Consider the following 21,619-nt stretch of genomic DNA (forward strand, 5'->3'; position numbering starts at 1 on the left):
ACCAGGTAGATGTGATGTTTGTAGACTGACAGTGAGGTGATGATGATGATGATGATGATGATGATGATGATGATGAAGGTGAACCAGGTAGATGTGATGTTTGTAGACTGACAGTGAGGTGATGATGATGATGATGATGATGAAGGTGAACCAGGTAGATGTGATGTTTGTAGACTGACAGTGAGGTGATGATGATGATGATGATGATGATGATGATGATGGTGAACCAGGTAGATGTGATGTTAGTAGACTGACAGTGAGGTGATGATGATGATGATGATGAAGGTGAACCAGGTAGATGTGATGTTTGTAGACTGACAGTGAGGTGATGATGATGATGATGATGATGATGATGAAGGTGAACCAGGTAGATGTGATGTTAGTAGACTGACAGTGAGGTGATGATGATGATGATGATGATGATGATGAAGGTGAACCAGGTAGATGTGATGTTAGTAGACTGACAGTGAGGTGATGATGATGATGATGAAGGTGAACCAGGTAGATGTGATGTTAGTAGACTGACAGTGAGGTGATGATGATGATGATGATGATGAAGGTGAACCAGGTAGATGTGATGTTAGTAGACTGACAGTGAGGTGATGATGATGATGATGATGAAGGTGAACCAGGTAGATGTGATGTTAGTAGACTGACAGTGAGGTGATGATGATGATGAAGGTGATGATGATGAAGGTGAACCAGGTAGATGTGATGTTAGTAGACTGACAGTGAGGTGATGATGATGATGATGATGATGAAGGTGAACCAGGTAGATGTGATGTTAGTAGACTGACAGTGAGGTGATGATGATGATGATGATGAAGGTGAACCAGGTAGATGTGATGTTAGTAGACTGACAGTGAGGTGATGATGATGATGAAGGTGATGATGATGAAGGTGAACCAGGTAGATGTGATGTTTGTAGACTGACAGTGAGGTGATGATGATGATGATGATGATGATGATGATGATGAAGGTGAACCAGGTAGATGTGATGTTTGTAGACTGACAGTGAGGTGATGATGATGATGAAGGTGATGATGATGAAGGTGAACCAGGTAGATGTGATGTTAGTAGACTGGCAGTGAGGTGATGATGATGATGATGATGATGATGATGAAGGTGAACCAGGTAGATGTGATGTTAGTAGACTGACAGTGAGGTGATGATGATGATGATGAAGGTGAAACAGGTAGATGTGGTGTTTGTAGACTGACAGTGAGGTGATGATGATGATGATGATGATGATGATGATGATGATGATGATGGTGATGATGATGATAATGATGATGATGAAGGTGAATCAGCAGCTTCTTTGTTTTCTCCACAGCTGAAGATCTTTGACTGGATGTGACTTCAGCAGCTGAACTCCATCAGTGTTGTTGTAGTGACAGAGTGCAGCTCTCCCAGCAGGGGGCGCTCTGCTATGGATCAGTGTGAGGACACAGAGGAGGGAGTCCCTCCCTCTAAAACCTCTCTGTGTGAGGAACATGAAGCTCTGAGGTGAGGATCTCTAACTGTCCATGACTCTTCTCCATGTCACAGCTCAACACTCACATCACTCCACCTTCATCATCATCATCATCATCATCATCATCATCTTCATCATCATCATCATCACTGTCTCATCTGCTGCTCACAGTAACTAATAATGTTGTTTTTTTGTATCAGGATGATGAGACAGAGACCAGACTCTCCTGGACCCAGCTGTGTGTCCATGAAGAGTGACCGGTCTAAGGGTCGCCCGATTAACTTTAAAGATGGACGTCCTGCTGATGGAAGGTGAGAATTAAAAATCAAGTTAATGTTATGTCTCTGTTGTTTAAAGACTCATATCTTGGCTCAGAGTTTCATTATATATATCCCGTTGTTTTCTTGTGTAATATGTCCTGTCACAGAGTTCAACAGGAGAGCTCCAACGTTCACAGAGATCAATCAGACCAGCAGAATCCAACAGACCTGGACTCCATCTTTATGGTGTGTTCAACACACTGTTAATTAATATACTACCATTACAATAATTTAATTCTAAGTTATTGTTCTGTTTAGACCAGCTGACCTTCAGACTGACAGATGAAACACATGTTGAGTTCTACCAGTTTATATTAAATATCCAGTGTCTCCTTCTGTTCCAGCTGCTGGAGGAGAACATCATCACCTTTGTGAAGAACGAGCTGAAGAGAGTCCACAGGGTTCTGAGTCCAGATTACCCAGAATGCTTAGAGAGTCAGAGTGAGGATGAAGAGCAGGGGAGAAGCTGTAAAGAGGCATTTTTGAAGCTCACTCTGCACTTCCTGAGGAGAATGAAGCAGGAGGAGCTGGCTGACTGTCTGCAGAGCAGTAAGAACATTTTAACAGATTTAGTATTTTAGAAAAAGGACAAAGAGGTTTAAAGTTCCAAACTCAGATAGTCATGTCATCTATATCAGAATCTGTTCATTGATTTCAGGTCTTTCTTTATTCAGGAACAGTCGCTGCAGAGTGCCGGCGTAAACTCAAATCTAACCTGAAGAAGAAGTTCCAGTGTGTGTTTGAGGGGATTGCTAAAGCAGGAAACCCAACCCTTCTGAACCAGATCTACACAGAGCTCTACATCACAGAGGGAGGGACTGGAGAGGTCAATGATGAACACGAGGTCAGACAGATTGAAACAGCATCCAGGAAACCACACAGACCAGAAACAACCATCAGACAAGAAGACATCTTTAAAGTCTCACCTGGAAGAGATGAACCAATCAGAAGAGTGATGACAAAGGGAGTGGCTGGCATCGGGAAAACAGTCTTAACACAGAAGTTCACTCTGGACTGGGCTGAAGACAAAGACAACCAGAACATACAGTTCACATTTCCATTCACTTTCAGAGAGCTGAATGTGCTGAAAGTGAAAAAGTTCAGCCTGGTGGAACTTGTTCATCACTTCTTTCCTGAAATCAAAGAAGCAGGAATCTGCAGGTTTGAAGAGTTCCAGGTTGTGTTCATCTTTGACGGTCTGGATGAGTGTCGACTTCCTCTGGACTTTAAAATCAACGAGACCCTGACTGATGTCACAGAGTCCACCTCAGTGGATGTGCTGCTGACTAACCTCATCAGGGGGAAACTGCTTCCCTCTGCTCAACTCTGGATAACTACAAGACCTGCAGCAGCCAATCAGATCCCTCCTGAGTGTGTTGACATGGTGACAGAGGTCAGAGGGTTCACTGACCCACAGAAGGAGGAGTACTTCAGGAAGAGGTTCAGAGATGAGGAGCAAGCCAACAGAATCATCTCCCACATCAAGACATCCAGAAGCCTCCACATCATGTGCCACATCCCAGTCTTCTGCTGGATCACTGCTACAGTTCTGGAGGATGTGCTGAAGACCAGAGAGGGAGGTGAGCTGCCCAAGACCCTGACTGAGATGTACATCCACTTCCTGGTGGTTCAGTCCAAACTGAAGAACATCAAGTATGATGGAGGAGCTGAGACAGATCCACACTGGAGTCCAGAGAGCAGGAAGATGATTGAGTCTCTGGGAAAACTGGCTTTTGAGCAGCTGCAGAAAGGAAACCTGATCTTCTATGACTCAGACCTGACAGAGTGTGGCATCGATATCAGAGCAGCCTCAGTGTACTCAGGAGTGTTCACACAGATCTTTAAAGAGGAGAGAGGACTGTACCAGGACAAGGTGTTCTGCTTCATCCATCTGAGTGTTCAGGAGTTTCTGGCTGCTCTTCATGTCCATCTGACCTTCATCAACTCTGGAGTCAATCTGATGTCAGAAGATCAAACAACATCCTGGAGGTCTAAAGTATACATTGAAAAACCTGACCCAACACATTTATATCAGAGTGCTGTGGACCAGGCCTTACAGAGTCCTAATGGACACCTGGACTTGTTCCTCCGCTTCCTCCTAGGTCTTTCTTTAGAGACCAATCAGAATCTCATACGAGGTCTGCTGACACACACAGGAAGTGGCTCAAAGACCAATCAGAAAACAGTCAAGTACATCAAGGAGAAGATCAGTGAGGATCTGTCTGCAGAGAAAAGCATCAATCTGTTCCACTGTCTGAATGAACTGAATGATCATTCTCTAGTGGAGGAGATCCAACAGTCCCTGAGATCAGGACGTCTCTCTACAGATAAACTGTCTCCTGCTCAGTGGTCAGCTCTGGTCTTCATCTTAATGTCATCAGAAAAAGATCTGGACGTGTTTGACCTGAAGAAATACTCTGCTTCAGAGGAGGCTCTTCTGAGGCTGCTGCCTGTGATCAAAGCTTCAAACAAAGCTCTGTACGTGCTCACATAACTATCCAGTTCAAATGTAGTTCTCTTCATTCAGAAATAACAACTATAGTTTGTAATTGCTTTCATTTGTGTTCTTCTGAATCCTCTTCAGGCTGAGTGGTTGTAACCTCTCAGAGAGAAGCTGTGAAGCTCTGTCCTCAGTCCTCAGCTCCCAGTCCTCTAGTCTGAGAGAGCTGGACCTGAGCAACAACAACCTGCAGGATTCAGGAGTGAAGCTGCTGTGTAGTGGTTTAAAGACTCTACACTGTTCACTGGAAACGCTCAGGTAAGGACTTATTCATGTGAAAGTTTACCCAATAAGCTTAAATGTACTTAGTTTATTTGATATTTTGATTAACTTACCAAACATATCCTCTTCAGGCTGAGTGTCTGTAACCTCTCAGAGAGAAGCTGTGAAGCTCTGTCCTCAGTCCTCAGCTCCCAGTCCTCTAGTCTGAGAGAGCTGGACCTGAGCAACAACAACCTGCAGGATTCAGGAGTGAAGCTGCTGTGTAGTGGATTAAAGAGTCCACTCTGTAGACTGGACACTCTCAGGTTAGTGTGCTGCTGATCCACATTATTCATCTAAGATCAGGTTTTCTTGATGAATCATTTATTAAATGGGCCTTGGTGGTGGTTTAAAGTTTTCCTGTATGTTTCCACATTAAAGCTGTAAAGCTCTGAGCTCGTTCTATAGCTCTCAGTCTTTTAGTCTGAGGAAGCTGGACTGGAATAAAGAAAGTTAAATATGAAGTTCTTTCCCCACCAACAAACAAACCATGGATAATGTTTGGAACATAAAGAACTAAAGAATCTTTATTTCAGATGAAACAGTTCAGAACTGTTTCTACATCACTGCTGATGTCAAAGCAGTCTGTGTGTTTATCTCACGCTCTGTCTTACCTTCACTATTTGTCACCAGAGTAAATATTGATTAGTATCAGATTATGAAGTCTATTCTGTTCAGCTGCATGGTTATGACGGGATGTTACTGGTAAAACAGAGAAGAATGGACCAATGGATGTTAAGCATGTTGTGCGTGTGTGTGTGTGTGTTTGTGTGTGTGTGTGTGTGTGTGTGTGTGTGTGTGTGTTTGTGTGTGTGTTTGTGTGTGTGTGTGTGTGTGTGTGTGTGTGTGTGTGTGTGTGTGTGTGTGTGTGTGTGTGTGTGTGTGTGTTTGTGTGCGTGTGCGTGTGCGTGTGCGTGTGTGTGTGTGTGTGTAGTCTGTCAGGTTGTCTGATCACAGAAGAAGGTTGTGCGTCTCTGGCCTCAGCTCTAAGCTCCTCCCCCCTGAGACATCTGGACCTGAGCTACAATCATCCAGGAGAACGAGGAGAGAAGCTGCTGTCTGCTGGACTGGAGGATCCACACTGCAGACTGGAGACACTGAGGTACAGACAGACACACAGAAGCTGTCTCACTGTTTCTGAATGATGAACTCTGCTTCTTGTCTGATGCTGGATTTAAATGAAGATGTATGAAATAGATTCTGATCTGGTTTCTTCCTCCAGTTTGGACCATAGTGGACTGCACAGACTGGATCCTGGTCTGAGGAAGTGTGAGTGTGTTTTCATTTCTCTTCATCAGAACACAGCAGCACATGTTGGAGTGTAGAAGAGTAAATGCTCTTGAACAATCAGACAGAGACTATGGCTTGTGAATAGAGGATTTGTTTATTTCTCTCTGAGAAGTTAATAACAATAACTTAGATTTATATAGCGCCTTTCATGAAACCCAAGGATGCTTTACAAAGTGTGTGTGTGTGTGTGTGTGTGTGTGTGTGTGTGTGTGTGTGTGTGTGGTGGGGGGGGGGGGGGGGCGTAATGGGAGACAACAAGAGAGGAATAGAAAAACACAAACAGAGAAGAGAAAGGATAGAAACACTAGACAAACAAATGAAGGAGAAAGGGAGTGGGTGATCAGCTGAGGGGAGTGTTAGATGAGGCTGAATGCTTTGGTGAACAGATGGTGTTTGAGGAGGTTTTTAAAAATGACCAGGGGTCTCATTTATAAAAGAGTGCGTAAAATTCATACTAAAAATGTACGTGCGCCAAAAACCCAGAAATGGCGTGCGCACAAAATGATTCAGAGTTATAAAACCGTTCGTACGCACACCTGCACGCAATGTTCCCTTTATAAATCACCATCCACCTGGAAATGTGCGCACGTAGATTAGTCCCATGTTCCACCCTCTACACGCCCACATTCAACCATAAACGGTCAATGCAAAGCAGCTCGTGAATGAAAATGCATCCAAACGAGGGGGCAGATCAAAGGTTTCCAGCGTTGGATCACGAAAACTGAAGTTTAGACGAAGAAACGAAACTTTCTGACCCAGAAACAAAGGAACTTGTGAATGAAGTGAAGGATAAAATGGACATATCGGTAGTTTGCTGCAGCAGGAGGATCACGAACTGAAGAAAATTCAGAGAATGACACCACGTCGCTGCTGCATTCACGCTGTCCTATGTGCCAAAACATCCACCGTTCATCATTACGCACGAGTATATCTGCAATGTTTACATGTTTACAGGACCCACACTGATTTCTTCATATAGTGGCAGAGAGGACACGTCAGTCAGCATTCTCCCTCACTCTATCATATTATTAATCAAAGGTTTGATCAACCAACAAAAACTTTGAATTGTTGGCCACATATTTTCGTGGGCATCTCCGTCTGCACTGTGACTAATTATGATCAAATATATGGCTTAATGATCGTGTCAGAGATGCCCCGACTTAATGTCCACACTTGAATTATTTACAGAATAAATACATGCAGCTGATGAAGATGTGCTGAGTATGGAGGAGGTGAAATGTGTGAAGCCATCGCCATGTCTCTGTGCACTCTTTATTAAAACTAAAAATCACACTTGATGATAAATGCAAGATATTGAAATATATGAATGAAAACTGGAGGCTCTATGGTCTTTGTGTTAGTCTAATGTTTAACTCTACATCAGTGATTACATTAGTGTATAAGTCCGGTCCTCTGAGGTCCGTCCGGGATAATGAAGGCGAGACGGCGCTGATGCAATATGTATGTGGCAGACTTTTATTTTTATTTTTATTTTATGTTTATATATTGTCATAATGAAAGTTACTTATTGGAAACGGCTCACTACATGCGCGATTATAGCCTAAATAAAACCATCGGTTTGAATGATTGTGATGACGTGGATCTGTCAGTAAAGTTTGATATTTAGTGAAATAGGTTTGCTTTGTTGTTAAGGGAGCGAGCATTCTGCAGCATAAATGAGGCGGTGGTGTATTCTGAAGCAGAGGGGGAGAGAGGAGTGGTTCTGTCAACACACACAACAACAGGTATCAGGTTTCTGCTGTGCACGTGTGATTTGTTGTGATGATGGCGCCGGTCAGACACTACAGTGGGGATAGCATGGTCAGTGTAAACCAACTTGCATCGGGCAGCCCTATGCACGTAGTGAGGACGGCGCAGGAGTCCGAAAGATTTAATGGAAGCAAGGTTGTCCGGAGAGAAGTGGCAGGCGAGATTCTGGAGTTGCAGAGCGGAGTATGTTAGTAGTACCATGTCCGCAGCAGGGAGAGCAGCTGCTAGCCGCAGGCTGAAAGCCGCGAGCTACCGGGCGCCAGCCGGGGTCAGGAAAACCGCAGGAATGAGAGCCAAACCAGGATAAGGAAAGGACCAATTTTGTGGCAGACGGGAGACCCGTCTGGACACAATCTGAGCAGGAGAGCAGCAGCCGGCAGTCTGGTTGTCAGGCAGGCCTCTTCGCCGCCAGCAGCCGAGCCAGAGTAGGGGGGAAGCGGCAGCCAGCGGTAGCCAACAGGTGGCGCAGGGCGACGGGTCCAAGCCAGGTAGGGAGCCGACGTGGCCGACGAAGAAGGACGGTCCACCAATAAGGCAGGCGAGGGTCCAGTGATCACAGACTGGTGAGGATATCCTGATAGCTGTGCGAGAAGCTAACAGCTGATCGGCGGCTAGCGCTAACAGCTGATCGTCATAGATGGTGAGTAGCTGTCAGTTTACACAAACTGAAAGCAACAGCAAAGTCGATCTGTTTGCAGACTGTTAGTAGAGGATAAGTAGGAGGGAGAAGCATAGATAGCACAAAAGAAACACCATTTTTGTCACGGATCGTGAAGCGGCGACATACACGCCAGCGTCCTCGCTCAACCGGAACTTTTATAACATCCCAATCATCCTTTTATGGGCAATCAACACACTGAGCAATTACAACATGTGTGCTATATGAAGACCATTTCCTAGAAGTTTCCTGGACAGACAACTGGTCTCTTAACAGGAAAGAGTTTGTGTGTGTGTGTGTGTGTGTGTGTGTGTGTGTGTGTGTGTGTGTGTGTGTGTGTGTGTGTGTGTGTGTGTGTGTGTGTGTGTGTCTTGTGTATCAGAACATGATCTTATGACTTGGCTAAATTCAGAGGTTAGATAACTATTGGTTTGTGCCTGCTGCTGTCCAGATTGTGTTTCTGTTATGATTAAACCTTTCAAACTACAACAGGATGAGGGCTGGAAGTAACACAAAGTGATGATAAAAGTGAGGGTGATGGAAACTCATGAGAGTTTAAATATTAAATAAAAAATGTAAACTGAAATAAAAGTGATAATCCAGTGAATAGAAAATCACCATTCATCACATCCAACAGAAATGTATATTTTACAACATGCAGTTTTTGTGACATTTCACATTTTGATGTTGGCTGCTGGCCGGCTGCTCGTAGTCGAGCTCGTGGAGCTCATCAACTTTAAAAACAGCAGAAATCATTTTTGATTTGACGTTCATTTTCATAAACATGTAAATATGCAGAGTCTCCAACATCAAGTTCTCTCCTCAAAAACATCCAGACGTGAATTCAGTGATGAAATAGAAACAGAATATCTTTAGAGACATAAGCTAGCTCTCCTCCTCGTCTTCTGGCTGTGCAGACAGTAAGGCACACAGCAAAGTCCACGATCACCATAGTACAGGCCAGCAGGAACATCCAACAACAATACACAAGTCAGCTGCAGGCCGCCAGGTGACCAGGTGAGGTCGGGACGGCGTGGCCTACACCTTAGACAAGAAGAGAAAAACTCACAAGGACTGAGTTGTCATCTGTTTCTTCAGATTTCGATCTGTTCATCCAGTCCAGTTAAATTTACATTAAAACAAAAACATGTATGTTGTAGAGCCTAGATTGATGGAAAAGAAATGGTCTCCATGACTTCAGAAACACAGTTTAAAAGTAGTTAGACAGGACAAAGGGACGTGGCACACTCCTGCTGCCATCACATTGTGTGTGACAGTGAAAGTGGAAATGAGGCTCCTGTTTGTGCTGAATGTGACCTCTGAGGACAGAACAGTTGGAGACAGCAGATGGTTCATAGATTCTTTGTGCTGCACTTTGATTAGTCAGACTTTATTCACTGCATGTGTTTGTTGATTTGGATCTCCATTCTTCCTGGCTGCCATGGTAACTCCATTTGAACTTGATTAGAAGTGGATTATTACATTTCAGTGCTGTCAAACATCATTCAGTGCTGAATATGAACTGTAAGTTTGATTGACTCTCAGTAAGTAGGGGTGTAACGGTACACAAACATTTCAGTTCGGTACAGTTCTCAGTTTTGAAGCTTTGGTTTGGTACATTTTCACTACAGTAAAGGGACCTGATGCAACGCTTTTTTTTCTTTATTAGGAACATTTATAATTTCCCTTTTACACATTGGACTAAGTGCAGCATCAACAGTTCAGACTTGTACACCTGCTCAGGTTACTTTTAAAAAATAATTAAAAAAAATAAACTTATGCTGCTTCCTTCAACCAAAAGAGTCTCCAATAAATAAAAGATATGAATGAAATAAAGTATTTTAGAATGAAATGAAGTCATTAATATAGCCTATATGTAAAAATATTTCTTTTAAATTACACTTCCACCTTTTAGTTTATGAAGGCAACACTTTTTTGAATGCTCTTTGAGCACATAATAAACCTAATCACATCTGGGACAGTGTAGTTTCAGAACTATTAATATTTCCCTCTGTCAATATAAGAACTTCAATGGCATTTTTTATGGCTTTGGCCCGTTTAGAATTATTAGCAAAAGGCTGTCTGTTTTTTCCTAGTTGCAGTGATGTTTACGTTCGCGTGGTGCCTTTTCAAGTGCTTTAATAAGTTGGACGTGTTGCCTGTGACGTACCCGATGTCCTCTGAACAACAACGGCACACTACTCTCGTCTTGTCAACGTCTCTTTGTCCATTATTGTGGGAATGGGGAGGGAGGTGTTCATTCTATCATGCTGCAGGTTATTCTCCCACACAGACGCGTCTCCCCCTCCCCTTTTGCTCTTAGTTTGAGCGGGATCATCGATGAAAATGAAAACAAAACTTAAGAGTAAGTCTGTAAAAAGAACTCCATCCCGGTTATATGCAACTGTCCAGACCAACAGGACTCGAGGAACTACTAATCTGCACAGTTTGCACAGTTTATGTTTGAACTTTTTTTACAAGTTACTAACTAAAAGCTGTGTCCCATACCAGCAGCCACAGCCTTCCTCCACCCTGAGGTGTGCTTCTGCTTTGCGGTCCGTGTGGGAACACAGATTAAATCACTTTTGTTCAGCACGTACTCGGATCAGTCCTGTACTGAAACGGTCCGGTCCGAGTACGTGTACCTTTACACCCCTATCAGTAAGTGTCAGTAAAGTTGTTGATGAATGAACAGATGATAACCTGCAGCTGTGTTGTGTCTCGTTCTCTCCATCAGACGCCTGTGAGCTGGAACTGGACACAAACACAGTGAACAGAAACCTGAAACTGTCTGACAACAACAGGAAGGTGACACGTGTGGAGGAGCTTCAGTCATATCCTGATCATCCAGACAGATTTGATTACTGGTGTACTCAGCTGCTGTGTAGGACTGGTCTGACTGGTCGCTGTTACTGGGAGGTCGAGTGGAGAGGAGAGGTTTATGTATCAGTGAGTTACAGAGGAATCAGAAGCAGAGGAGACAGTTATGAATGTTGGTTTGGATTTAATGATCAGTCCTGGAGTCTGATCTGCTCTGATGAAGGTTACTCTGTCTGTCACAATAACATAAGAACAGAGATCTTCTCCTCCTCCTCCTCCTCCTCCTCCTCCTCCTCCTCCTCTGTCTCTCACAGAGTAGCAGTGTATGTGGACTGTCCTGCTGGCTCTCTGTCCTTCTACAGAGTCTCCTCTGACACACTGATCCACCTCCACACCTTCAACACCACATTCACTGAACCTCTCTATCCTGGGTTTGTGTTCTGGTTTCCTGGTTCTTCAGTGTCTCTGTGTGGTCTGTCAGTCTGAGAAACACTGCTGACTGAAGATCAGCTGACTCTGTTCACTCTGTCCAGCTGGTCTGTTTCATGGTTGGGGGGTGTGATAATGGGGGGTGGGGGTGGTAATGGGGGTTAAATGTTCTACATTACAGAAAAACAATGGACCCCCTTCTTTAATGTCTGTATTGTTCTGATCTCACCAATAAAAAACAAGTGACAATTAAACAATTAAAGTCCTCCTCCTGCTGTCTTGATATTGGCAGCAGGAGGAGGAGTCATGGCTCCAGATCTGTTACAAATGGTAAACTTGTCTCTCAGGTGTCTTCCCACAGGCCCTGAAAACAGCAGTCATCAAGCCACTACTAGAAAAGAACAATCTAGACAATAATGAATAATTACAGGCCTATATCAAATCTTCCTCTGTGAGGTCAAATGATAGACAAAGCTGTGTTTCAGAAGTTAAATAACTTCTTGATATTGAACAACTGTTTGGATGTCTTCCAGTCAGGTTTTGGACCAAACCGCAGCACTGAGACAGCTCTGGTTAAAGAGTAACTAAACCCTAAAACCACTTTCTTCAACTCTAAACCTCTGTATTTGAGTATTAAGTAGTGTTATGGATCAATCCAAGTCCCAATCTCGACATTTGAGTACAAAGTATTGAAATTTGAAATATTGTGTTAGAAATGTGCATAGTGTCTGCCCTTCTGTTTGAAAAACTCTAACAGTTTTTTTGGAGTACAGTATGACGTAGGAGTACAGCCCCACGTCACCAAACCTATAAAAGCCTCGTCACCCGACTTGGCGAACTGTGGGGACTCAAGTGTGTGTGTGTATTTGTGTGTGTGGGGCAAACATTGTATCATGTTGCGGCTGATAACGGCGTGAAAGGAGTGAGTGGGGGAGTTTACCCCCGTGCCCCCCTCCCTCTCCAAGTTGATACATCCTCCTGCTTATTCTGCTCCGGTCCCCGGCATCATAACGTGCCTCTCGCTCACACCTGAAGAACCATAGACTGTAAATATTACTGGACGAACCCTGACCCGTCTGTTACATAGGCAGCAAATGAGTCCAATCGACGGCCGCATCCATATTGGATTTGCTGTCTCAACCTAACTTTGGATCAACCTAGTAACAGCAGTAAGGCGGGACTGTGGGCGGGACCAAAGTTCGCCGACCGACCGACGTGACCGACGAGCTTGACGCTAGCAGCCTAGCAGGCTACTTCACAGCATAGCTAACAACTGCTCTATCTGCTACTGCTGTCCTGCTCCCACTCGTCCATAACTATAAACAGTAAGTTAACATTTAACTTTTCTATAACACAGTTAAAACGAATTATCTTCAACCCAAATATATAATTAAAGTCTTAAAACTACACTTTTAAAAAATGTATTACCGGTGGTTATTAGTCACAGCAGTGACTTTGTCCGGGTTAGTAGAACAAAACATTAACAAAGTTGTAACATAAAATGTAAGAAACAGTTTGAGGCTAATCTTTACATTAAAATTCTCACATTGTGTTACAAATCATTACTTGGATGTAATAACATGTTTAAAGTTTAGAAGTCAGTTTGAAAACCATAAAAGAAAGATCTTTGGCGCTTCTTTTCTTTTCTTTTCGTTGTTGTTGATGAACCTACTGTTAGACATAAACTGTAAATAAACATGTGAGACATCCAGAAGAAATCAATATTACAAAGCATATAGTTCATGTTACTGTTCTGACAAAAAGAGGAATGTCTGTGTCTTATATTTACTGATGTCAACAGTGATGTGGTGAACATGACAATTGAAAAATAATTATTTAGTATTTATTATAAGACATTTGTTTTCTATTGAACCCTGTGAAGTCATGGAGTCTGTGGACAGTGTCAGCTTCACCCGCCAAAACCTGTAAGTATTAGAATAAATTGTATTTTAAGACTGGCATCTATTATTATGAACTGCAGCTACCTTGTTCAATATTATTCCTGCAGATGAGGCTAATAACAAAAAAACAGCCTGAGCTGTCACATGTAGTTAACTGTACATTTTGTCTTGTCTGAGGCATTAATTGAACATTTTTGTATTTCTCCCTTAGACACCGTGTGGATTATTGGTGACAGCTGTGTCCGTCGAGGTGCCCAGAGAGCTGCAGAGACTGAGGGAAGGAACCTGGGCCTGAAGAACGTCCACATGAGTTGGTTCAGCTGGGGTGGACTTCGCTGGAAAGGCCTCCTTCCCTTCTTTGAAAACTCACTCCGAGGGAGGTCTCCCCCGGATGGCCTCATCATTCATTGTGGGGGCAGCAGCATGGGACATGTCAGTGGTGTCGTGCTGCTCAATATGATGAAGGAGGACCTTCAGCAACTCCATGCACGACACCCTGGCATGAAGATCATGTTGTCTGCCCTCACCCAGAGGTGCCAGTGGAGGCATGGCATCCATCCGGGGAAGATCGACAAATCTCGTAGGTTTGTCAACAGTGTTATGGCTACATTTGTTGGATCCATAAGCGGTGCAATGATTGAGCACCCTCAAATTAGACATGACAGTCCTGGGCTATTTTTGAAAGATGGAGTTAATTTCACATCTAGGGGAAATGATATATTTTTAAGTAATTTTGCTCATTGCCTTAAAGACCACTTCCAAATACAGTGAAACTGCACTGGAATTTGAAAGTGGCCTTTAGGACCTTTTTTTAGATGCCAAATTCATAGCCCACTGCCATGGCTAATGTTGAGTTTCTTTATACTTTTGTTAAACATCCGCTTCTGTAGCCATGACACTGTATCCCCCCCCCCCAACCAACCACCCACTCTTTGCAGCTCTCTGGGCTCATGATGGACATAGCTGTCACCATACATATGTTATGTAAATATGAACGTTTGAAGCCTGAGTGAGTTCCTGTTCCTGCAGTCCCTCGTCTGTTCCTGCAATCCCTTGCTGTTCCTGCAGTCCCCCGTCTGTTCCTGCAGTCCCTCGCTGTTCCTGCAGTCCCCCGTCTGTTCCTGCAGTCCCCCGTCTGTTCCTGCAGTCCCCCGTCTGTTCCTGCAGTCCCTTGCTGTTCCTGCAGTCCCTTGCTGTTCCTGCAGTCCCCCGTCTGTTCCTGCAGTCCCTCGCTGTTCCTGCAGTCCCCCGTCTGTTCCTGCAGTCCCCCGTCTGTTCCTGCAGTCCCCCGTCTGTTCCTGCAGTCCCCCGTCTGTTCCTGCAGTCCCCCGTCTGACCAAAGTTCGCCGACCGACCGACGTGACCGACGAGCTTGACGCTAGCAGCCTAGCAGGCTACTTCACAGCATAGCTAACAACTGCTCTATCTGCTACTGCTGTCCTGCTCCCACTCGTCCATAACTATAAACAATAAGTTAACATTTAACTTTTCTATAACACAGTTAAAACGAATTATCTTCAACCCAAATATATAATTAAAGTCTTAAAACTACACTTTTAAAAAATGTATTACCGGTGGTTATTAGTCACAGCAGTGACTTTGTCCGGGTTAGTAGAACAAAACATTAACAAAGTTGTAACATAAAATGTAAGAAACAGTTTGAGGCTAATCTTTACATTAAAATTCTCACATTGTGTTACAAATCATTACTTGGATGTAATAACATGTTTAAAGTTTAGAAGTCAGTTTGAAAACCATAAAAGAAAGATCTTTGGCGCTTCTTTTCTTTTCTTTTCGTTGTTGTTGATGAACCTACTGTTAGACATAAACTGTAAATAAACATGTGAGACATCCAGAAGAAATCAATATTACAAAGCATATAGTTCATGTTACTGTTCTGACAAAAAGAGGAATGTCTGTGTCTTATATTTACTGATGTCAACAGTGATGTGGTGAACATGACAATTGAAAAATAATTATTTAGTATTTATTATAAGACATTTGTTTTCTATTGAACCCTGTGAAGTCATGGAGTCTGTGGACAGTGTCAGCTTCACCCGCCAAAACCTGTAAGTATTAGAATAAATTGTATTTTAAGACTGGCATCTATTATTATGAACTGCAGCTACCTTGTTCAATATTATTCCTGCAGATGAGGCTAATAACAAAAAAACAGCCTGAGCTGTCACATGTAGTTAACTGTACATTTTGTCTTGTCTGAGGCATTAATTGAACATTTTTGTATTTCTCCCTTAGACACCGTGTGGATTATTGGTGACAGCTGTGTCCGTCGAGGTGCCCAGAGAGCTGCAGAGACTGAGGGAAGGAACCTGGGCCTGAAGAACGTCCACATGAGTTGGTTCAGCTGGGGTGGACTTCGCTGGAAAGGCCTCCTTCCCTTCTTTGAAAACTCACTCCGAGGGAGGTCTCCCCCGGATGGCCTCATCATTCATTGTGGGGGCAGCAGCATGGGACATGTCAGTGGTGTCGTGCTGCTCAATATGATGAAGGAGGACCTTCAGCAACTCCATGCACGACACCCTGGCATGAAGATCATGTTGTCTGCCCTCACCCAGAGGTGCCAGTGGAGGCATGGCATCCATCCGGGGAAGATCGACAAATCTCGTAGGTTTGTCAACAGTGTTATGGCTACATTTGTTGGATCCATAAGCGGTGCAATGATTGAGCACCCTCAAATTAGACATGACAGTCCTGGGCTATTTTTGAAAGATGGAGTTAATTTCACATCTAGGGGAAATGATATATTTTTAAGTAATTTTGCTCATTGCCTTAAAGACCACTTCCAAATACAGTGAAACTGCACTGGAATTTGAAAGTGGCCTTTAGGACCTTTTTTTAGATGCCAAATTCATAGCCCACTGCCATGGCTAATGTTGAGTTTCTTTATACTTTTGTTAAACATCCGCTTCTGTAGCCATGACACTGTATCCCCCCCCCCCAACCAACCACCCACTCTTTGCAGCTCTCTGGGCTCATGATGGACATAGCTGTCACCATACATATGTTATGTAAATATGAACGTTTGAAGCCTGAGTGAGTTCCTGTTCCTGCAGTCCCTCGTCTGTTCCTGCAATCCCTTGCTGTTCCTGCAGTCCCCCGTCTGTTCCTGCAGTCCCTCGCTGTTCCTGCAGTCCCCCGTCTGTTCCTGCAGTCCCCCGTCTGTTCCTGCAGTCCCCCGTCTGTTCCTGCAGTCCCTTGCTGTTCCTGCAGTCCCTTGCTGTTCCTGCAGTCCCCCGTCTGTTCCTGCAGTCCCTCGCTGTTCCTGCAGTCCCCCGTCTGTTCCTGCAGTCCCCCGTCTGTTCCTGCAGTCCCCCGTCTGTTCCTGCAGTCCCCCGTCTGTTCCTGCAGTCCCTTGCTGTTCCTGCAGTCCCCCGTCTGTTCCTGCAGTCCCTCGCTGTTCCTCCAGTCCCCCGTCTGTTCCTGCAGTCCCTCGCTGTTCCTGCAGTCCCTCACTGTTCCTGCAGTCCCTCACTGTTTAATCCTCCTGTCTGTGTGGGTTTGGTGGGCGGGGTTCATGTTCTCAGGCGGCACCAGGTGCAGCTCGTTGGTCATCAGGATCTCTACTACAAAGACTTCCCTCTGCTTCACCTCGCCGCCAGATTGTTTCACCAGCTCGCGTGGTATTGAACTCTCTTGGCTTCTCTGTGATTACTAGTTCTCGTTGTGATAGCTTGTGTAGCTAACCCCTTTTTTCTTCTCTCCCTTGCGTCAGATAGCTGTTTGTGTTTCTTGCTTCACCTCACCTGTGCTTTTGGGACACCACACTGGGATCACAGACACTGCCACTTGGAACCTCGCACTACCCCTCCCCTTGCACTTTTTGAGTCACATTTGGAATAAACTTTTTGTAACTTTATCCTGCCTATCTGAGTCGTGCTTTTGGGTCCAGAATTTGTACTAATCGTATCAGGAGTCTCCTACTAGTTCCCATTTCTTAACCTCTTATAACTGTAATACATTGGTTCTTTTTGACATATTTTATAAATATAAATGATCTGCTTTTTAATACTTCCCTTAATTGTTAACATTAAAACTCTTCTATATTCGAGGATAAGCACATCATTTGTATAGTTTAGATGGGTAAACTAGATGATATTATGTGATATTGATCTAGGAAGACCACATTTCTGAATGATTTTTAAACATTTTTCTAATCACACATAATTAATGTAATTTACTCTGGTTGAATCTTGATTTTGATTGTTTTGAATTTGTATATGGGGACTTCTTGTGGCAGATATTGAAACAGAAAGAGCAGAAATCTCTCCACTTTCCATTATTAAAGATAAAGGAAGGGTTTTTGTATCTAAAGCAAGTAACAAAAGGCATGCTCTAAAAATTATTATAGCTCTGGTGTCAGGGACATTTAGTTGTCTTTAATTATAAAGCTAAATACTCTTCCTACCCAAACAGATATTAACTGCATTACTATTTGTTAAAAAAAAAAAAAGGTAAAAAGAATGAAAATGTATACTCATAAGTAGAGACAAAGGAGTGAATATACATAGAATACTTTTTTTAATAAAAAAAAAAAAAAACACCAAAATAAATAACAAACCTGGTGCAAAAACAAATAGGGGTGATAGTTATTGTCCTCACGGGCACACATTTACGGTGTGGTGTAATTTCCAGCAAGGAGACTGTCATCGATGGGACTGCAGGAACAGACGGGGGACTGCAGGAACAGACGGGGGACTGCAGGAACAGCGAGGGACTGCGGGAACAGCAAGGGACTGTGGGAACAGACGGGGGACTGCAGGAACAGCAAGGGACTGTAGGAACAGACGAGGGACTGCAGGAACAGCAAGGGACTGCAGGAACAGCGAGGGACTGCAGGAACAGCGAGGGACTGCAGGAACAGACGAGGGACTGCAGGAACAGACGGGGGACTGCAGGAACAGACAGGGAATGACAAACAACACCACTGTAGGAGCCATGTTTATGAAGTGCAAACACAAATTGTTCCAGCAGGTGTCGCCTTCAGGTTAAGGTGAAACTCTATATAGGCAGGAACTATCACTGGGGTGTCAGGTGTTGCTAGATGGGGAGCAATTACACTTTTTTGACCGCTGTACGCCACGCTATGAGGTAACAGGAGTGATTGTAAATGGACATGTCTGGATTATTGTTTGAACAGCTCACATGTGACAGTGATCAAGACTACGATGGAATGAGAAATAAATATTCCTAAACGAAGAAGATATATATAACATGGAATTCACAACAACAAAGCTAACATTAAAAACAATAATTTTTAAAATCAGAGATTTTTTCTTGAAACTAGTAATACCTTCAACCTTTGAACCATGCCTTGCTTGTCACACTTGTGAGGTTGTTGAAACACAACTCCCTGGTGTCCTACATCCTACATGAGAGAGAAAATGAGAGGTTAAAACTCTGGTTTTAAACATGCAGTATGGCCTGTCTTGGTTGAAAGCCCACTCACCACGACAAGGTGCAGGCCAAGAGTAGGAACATATAACACGGGACAAACGCACGAGACACTATACAGCACAGGACATGTGAAAATGAAAAGCAAGAATACAACAACAATGCAAAAGTTACGTACTATTACTGAACCTGAGGGTGAGCAATGGGGACAAAATTAACCACAAAATAAATCAGGAAGTATGTTTATCTACCTTATAACAACTATGTAACAATAACAATTTCCAAAAACCCTCAGCAAAATTAACAATCAATTCAAAATACATAACTTAAATATTAATATATAACATTTTTATCAAACCTGGAGATCCAAAAATGTGTTGGTGAACTCTATAATACAAATCAGAAAATTTAACATACAGTACATTTGAACATCTTGAAGTTTTTTTTGTTTATAGGTAAATTCTATAATATGTATTTTTTGTAGACATTTAAAATTTGAAATCAACTTTTAATTGGACAAACAATTCCATAAACTATGTACATAATAACTACAACGAATGTGACACTGAAAATGATTAACAGATCAACATCATCTTAGGCCCCGTTCATGCAGACTCTAAAAGACAGTCGTTCATGTGTTCAGTTTTTATCTGACATTGGCTTTAAGTAGTGGTGAGGTGAGGTTTCTCTTTAAAGGCTCTATGTACAGTTTTGAGAATTCTATTTTCATTATGTCTTGAAGTAGCATCCCAGTAGATTTTTAATAGAAAAGTTGGGCCCCGTTCATGCAGACTCCAACTGATAATCATCTATGTAATCGGTGGGTTTTTCTGAGAAAAAAGAAAGAAAGTCTTTTCACTAAGAACTAAGGCCCCGTACATGCAGGCTCTAAGTTCAATTATTGTTTTAATTCCAGCTCTGAACATTCAAGATTTCTGCTCACTTGTGACAACATGTGCACTTTCTAAACGGCAGACATTGAAAGTTACTTGTGCCCCGTTCATGCAGGCTCCAAGTAACAGTTTCAACGTTGTTCTATAGCATTATTATACTTACCATTTCCCATGTTGCAAGAAAAACATCAAAAAGGAGTTGGCCACATTCTGATATGCAGGAAATAGAATTTGTTGTACAATTAGAGAAACATATACACAAATATACATATATATAGACATAAAGAGATGCAGGTAGAAGAACATACTGTACAGTAATAGAAATATACATACAAATATATACACATACAAATATGCACATATAAACAAAGAGATGCAGGTAGAAGAACATACTGTATAGTAATAGAAACAAATATACAAATATATACACATATGTACAATATCAAAATATATAATAACTTATGTACTTTAACCACCCACAGTGACCAAACACCTTTTATTTAATCCATAAAAATGGATTAATTTAGTAAGCTTTCTGCGAACCACTTTACCTTCCTTTATTTTTTCTGCCTCTCTTCTTGCTATGTGGTTCAGTCGAACTTTGCAGGACCATGCAGTAGCCATCCTTACCAAAACATGGACATGGTTGGCTTCAACACACATGTCAAACATGTGGCTGTGCAGCTGGGGAAAGAGATTCTTCTCTGAACAATCTGCAAGAACCTGGGTGACAATTGCTGCAGTTGTTCCTCTTCCCAGTGGAGGCTTGCCCTCATTGATTTTTAGAAGCCTCTGAAAGCATCTTTCAGTAGCTTGGCAAACTGCAGTGATGTCCGGTGATGGTTTCTGGAGGCCACCTCTGTTCTTCAAAGTAATGAAATGGTGAACCGAGTCATCTGAGGTCAGTGCTTGTGAGCAAGCCATGCATGTTGTCTTCTGTTTCATCTTCTTGACGATGAAGCCTGTGATGTAAGAAATTGCTGCGGCTTTGTACTCAGATAGACTGTCAACATCTGGAAGGTCAGACAGACTGTCATCCTCAGGCACAAGCACTTCAACTGGCTTCACATCCAACCTGCGCGCAACATTCAGTCGCAGGTGTTGAATCAAGGATGGTTGTGTTGTCACGAAGGAGACAGTTACCTGTGCCTCTTTTTACCTGATGCCTTACAAGGAGGCGCTTGTAAGCTCCTCTAAACTGCCTCACATTGGGGTTGTTGTTAAATCCGCCACGTGCTCTGATTGCAGAGAAGAACAGCTCCAAGTGGTCCTGGCTGAGTTTGTAGGTCAGAAGGTATCGGCATGGGGCTGCTGGCTGCTCTACCAGATCTTCATAGATGCCCATCACACTTCTTGCACAAGCAATGAAACCATAAATGGCAGTTCTCTTCTGTGTAGAGTGCACATGTACAAGTGTGTTGTCTCTTCCTGTCATTCTGAGCCCACAAAGGAGTGACTCTGCTTCATCTAAAATGGCCTTGGCATGGTGTTTGTTTTCTGGCTTCAGGGGGGCTTTAAATCCCTTTCCAAGTGGGTTCCTGCTGTTAAGGACATCAAAAGCAGCATCAATGGTGCGCAAGAATTAAACAGTGGCTGAACATCCAAAGAACTGGGGATATTTAAGCCCCCTCTCACAATACTCAATGGCATCAGCCACACTGCTGCTGAAGAGTTGGGCTGCAAGATGTACCTTCATTTTTTGATTGCACCACTGAATATGTGCCATCATCAGTTTGTTGCCAAGGCGCAAACCCTCCTTCTCCTGAAGCTTGTTGAGCTCCTTGATGTACTGCCATCTTATCTGCTGGCCATCTTCTCTCACCAGAACCTCGACTGTTGAAAAGACATTCCGAAGAAGCTTGAGCATGTGACATGGATCCAAGAGAACATG

General features: G+C 43.2%; 2 protein-coding genes across 2 annotated transcripts in view; both read left to right on the plus strand.

Annotated features, from left to right (window-relative positions):
• Window positions 1-21,619, plus strand: part of LOC136181106 (NLR family CARD domain-containing protein 3-like) — a 494,962-nt gene that overhangs the window by 44,122 nt on the left and 429,221 nt on the right. The gene's annotated exons all lie outside the window — the stretch shown is intronic.
• Window positions 1,764-12,242, plus strand: LOC136181088 (NLR family CARD domain-containing protein 3-like). The gene is made up of 7 exons (XM_065961356.1): window positions 1,764-1,785; window positions 2,469-4,272; window positions 4,379-4,552; window positions 4,648-4,821; window positions 5,490-5,657; window positions 5,778-5,824; window positions 11,011-12,242. The coding sequence occupies exons 1-7, from the start codon at window positions 1,764-1,766 to the stop codon at window positions 11,577-11,579; spliced, it is 2,958 nt and encodes a 985-aa protein (XP_065817428.1). The 3' UTR covers window positions 11,580-12,242.

This window comes from Labrus bergylta, chromosome 2 (genome assembly GCF_963930695.1).
Source record: "Labrus bergylta chromosome 2, fLabBer1.1, whole genome shotgun sequence".
Classification (NCBI taxonomy): Eukaryota; Metazoa; Chordata; class Actinopteri; order Labriformes; family Labridae; genus Labrus; species Labrus bergylta.

Bases quoted from the DNA above. Each gene is read 5' to 3' on its own strand.
- LOC136181088 (XM_065961356.1), top strand. From the start codon at position 1,764: ATGGACGTCCTGCTGATGGAAG. The intron at 4,273-4,378 runs GTACGTGCTCAC...AATCCTCTTCAG, and splicing joins AAAGCTTCAAACAAAGCTCT to GCTGAGTGGTTGTAACCTCT. The intron at 4,822-5,489 runs GTTAGTGTGCTG...GTGTGTGTGTAG, and splicing joins TGTAGACTGGACACTCTCAG to TCTGTCAGGTTGTCTGATCA.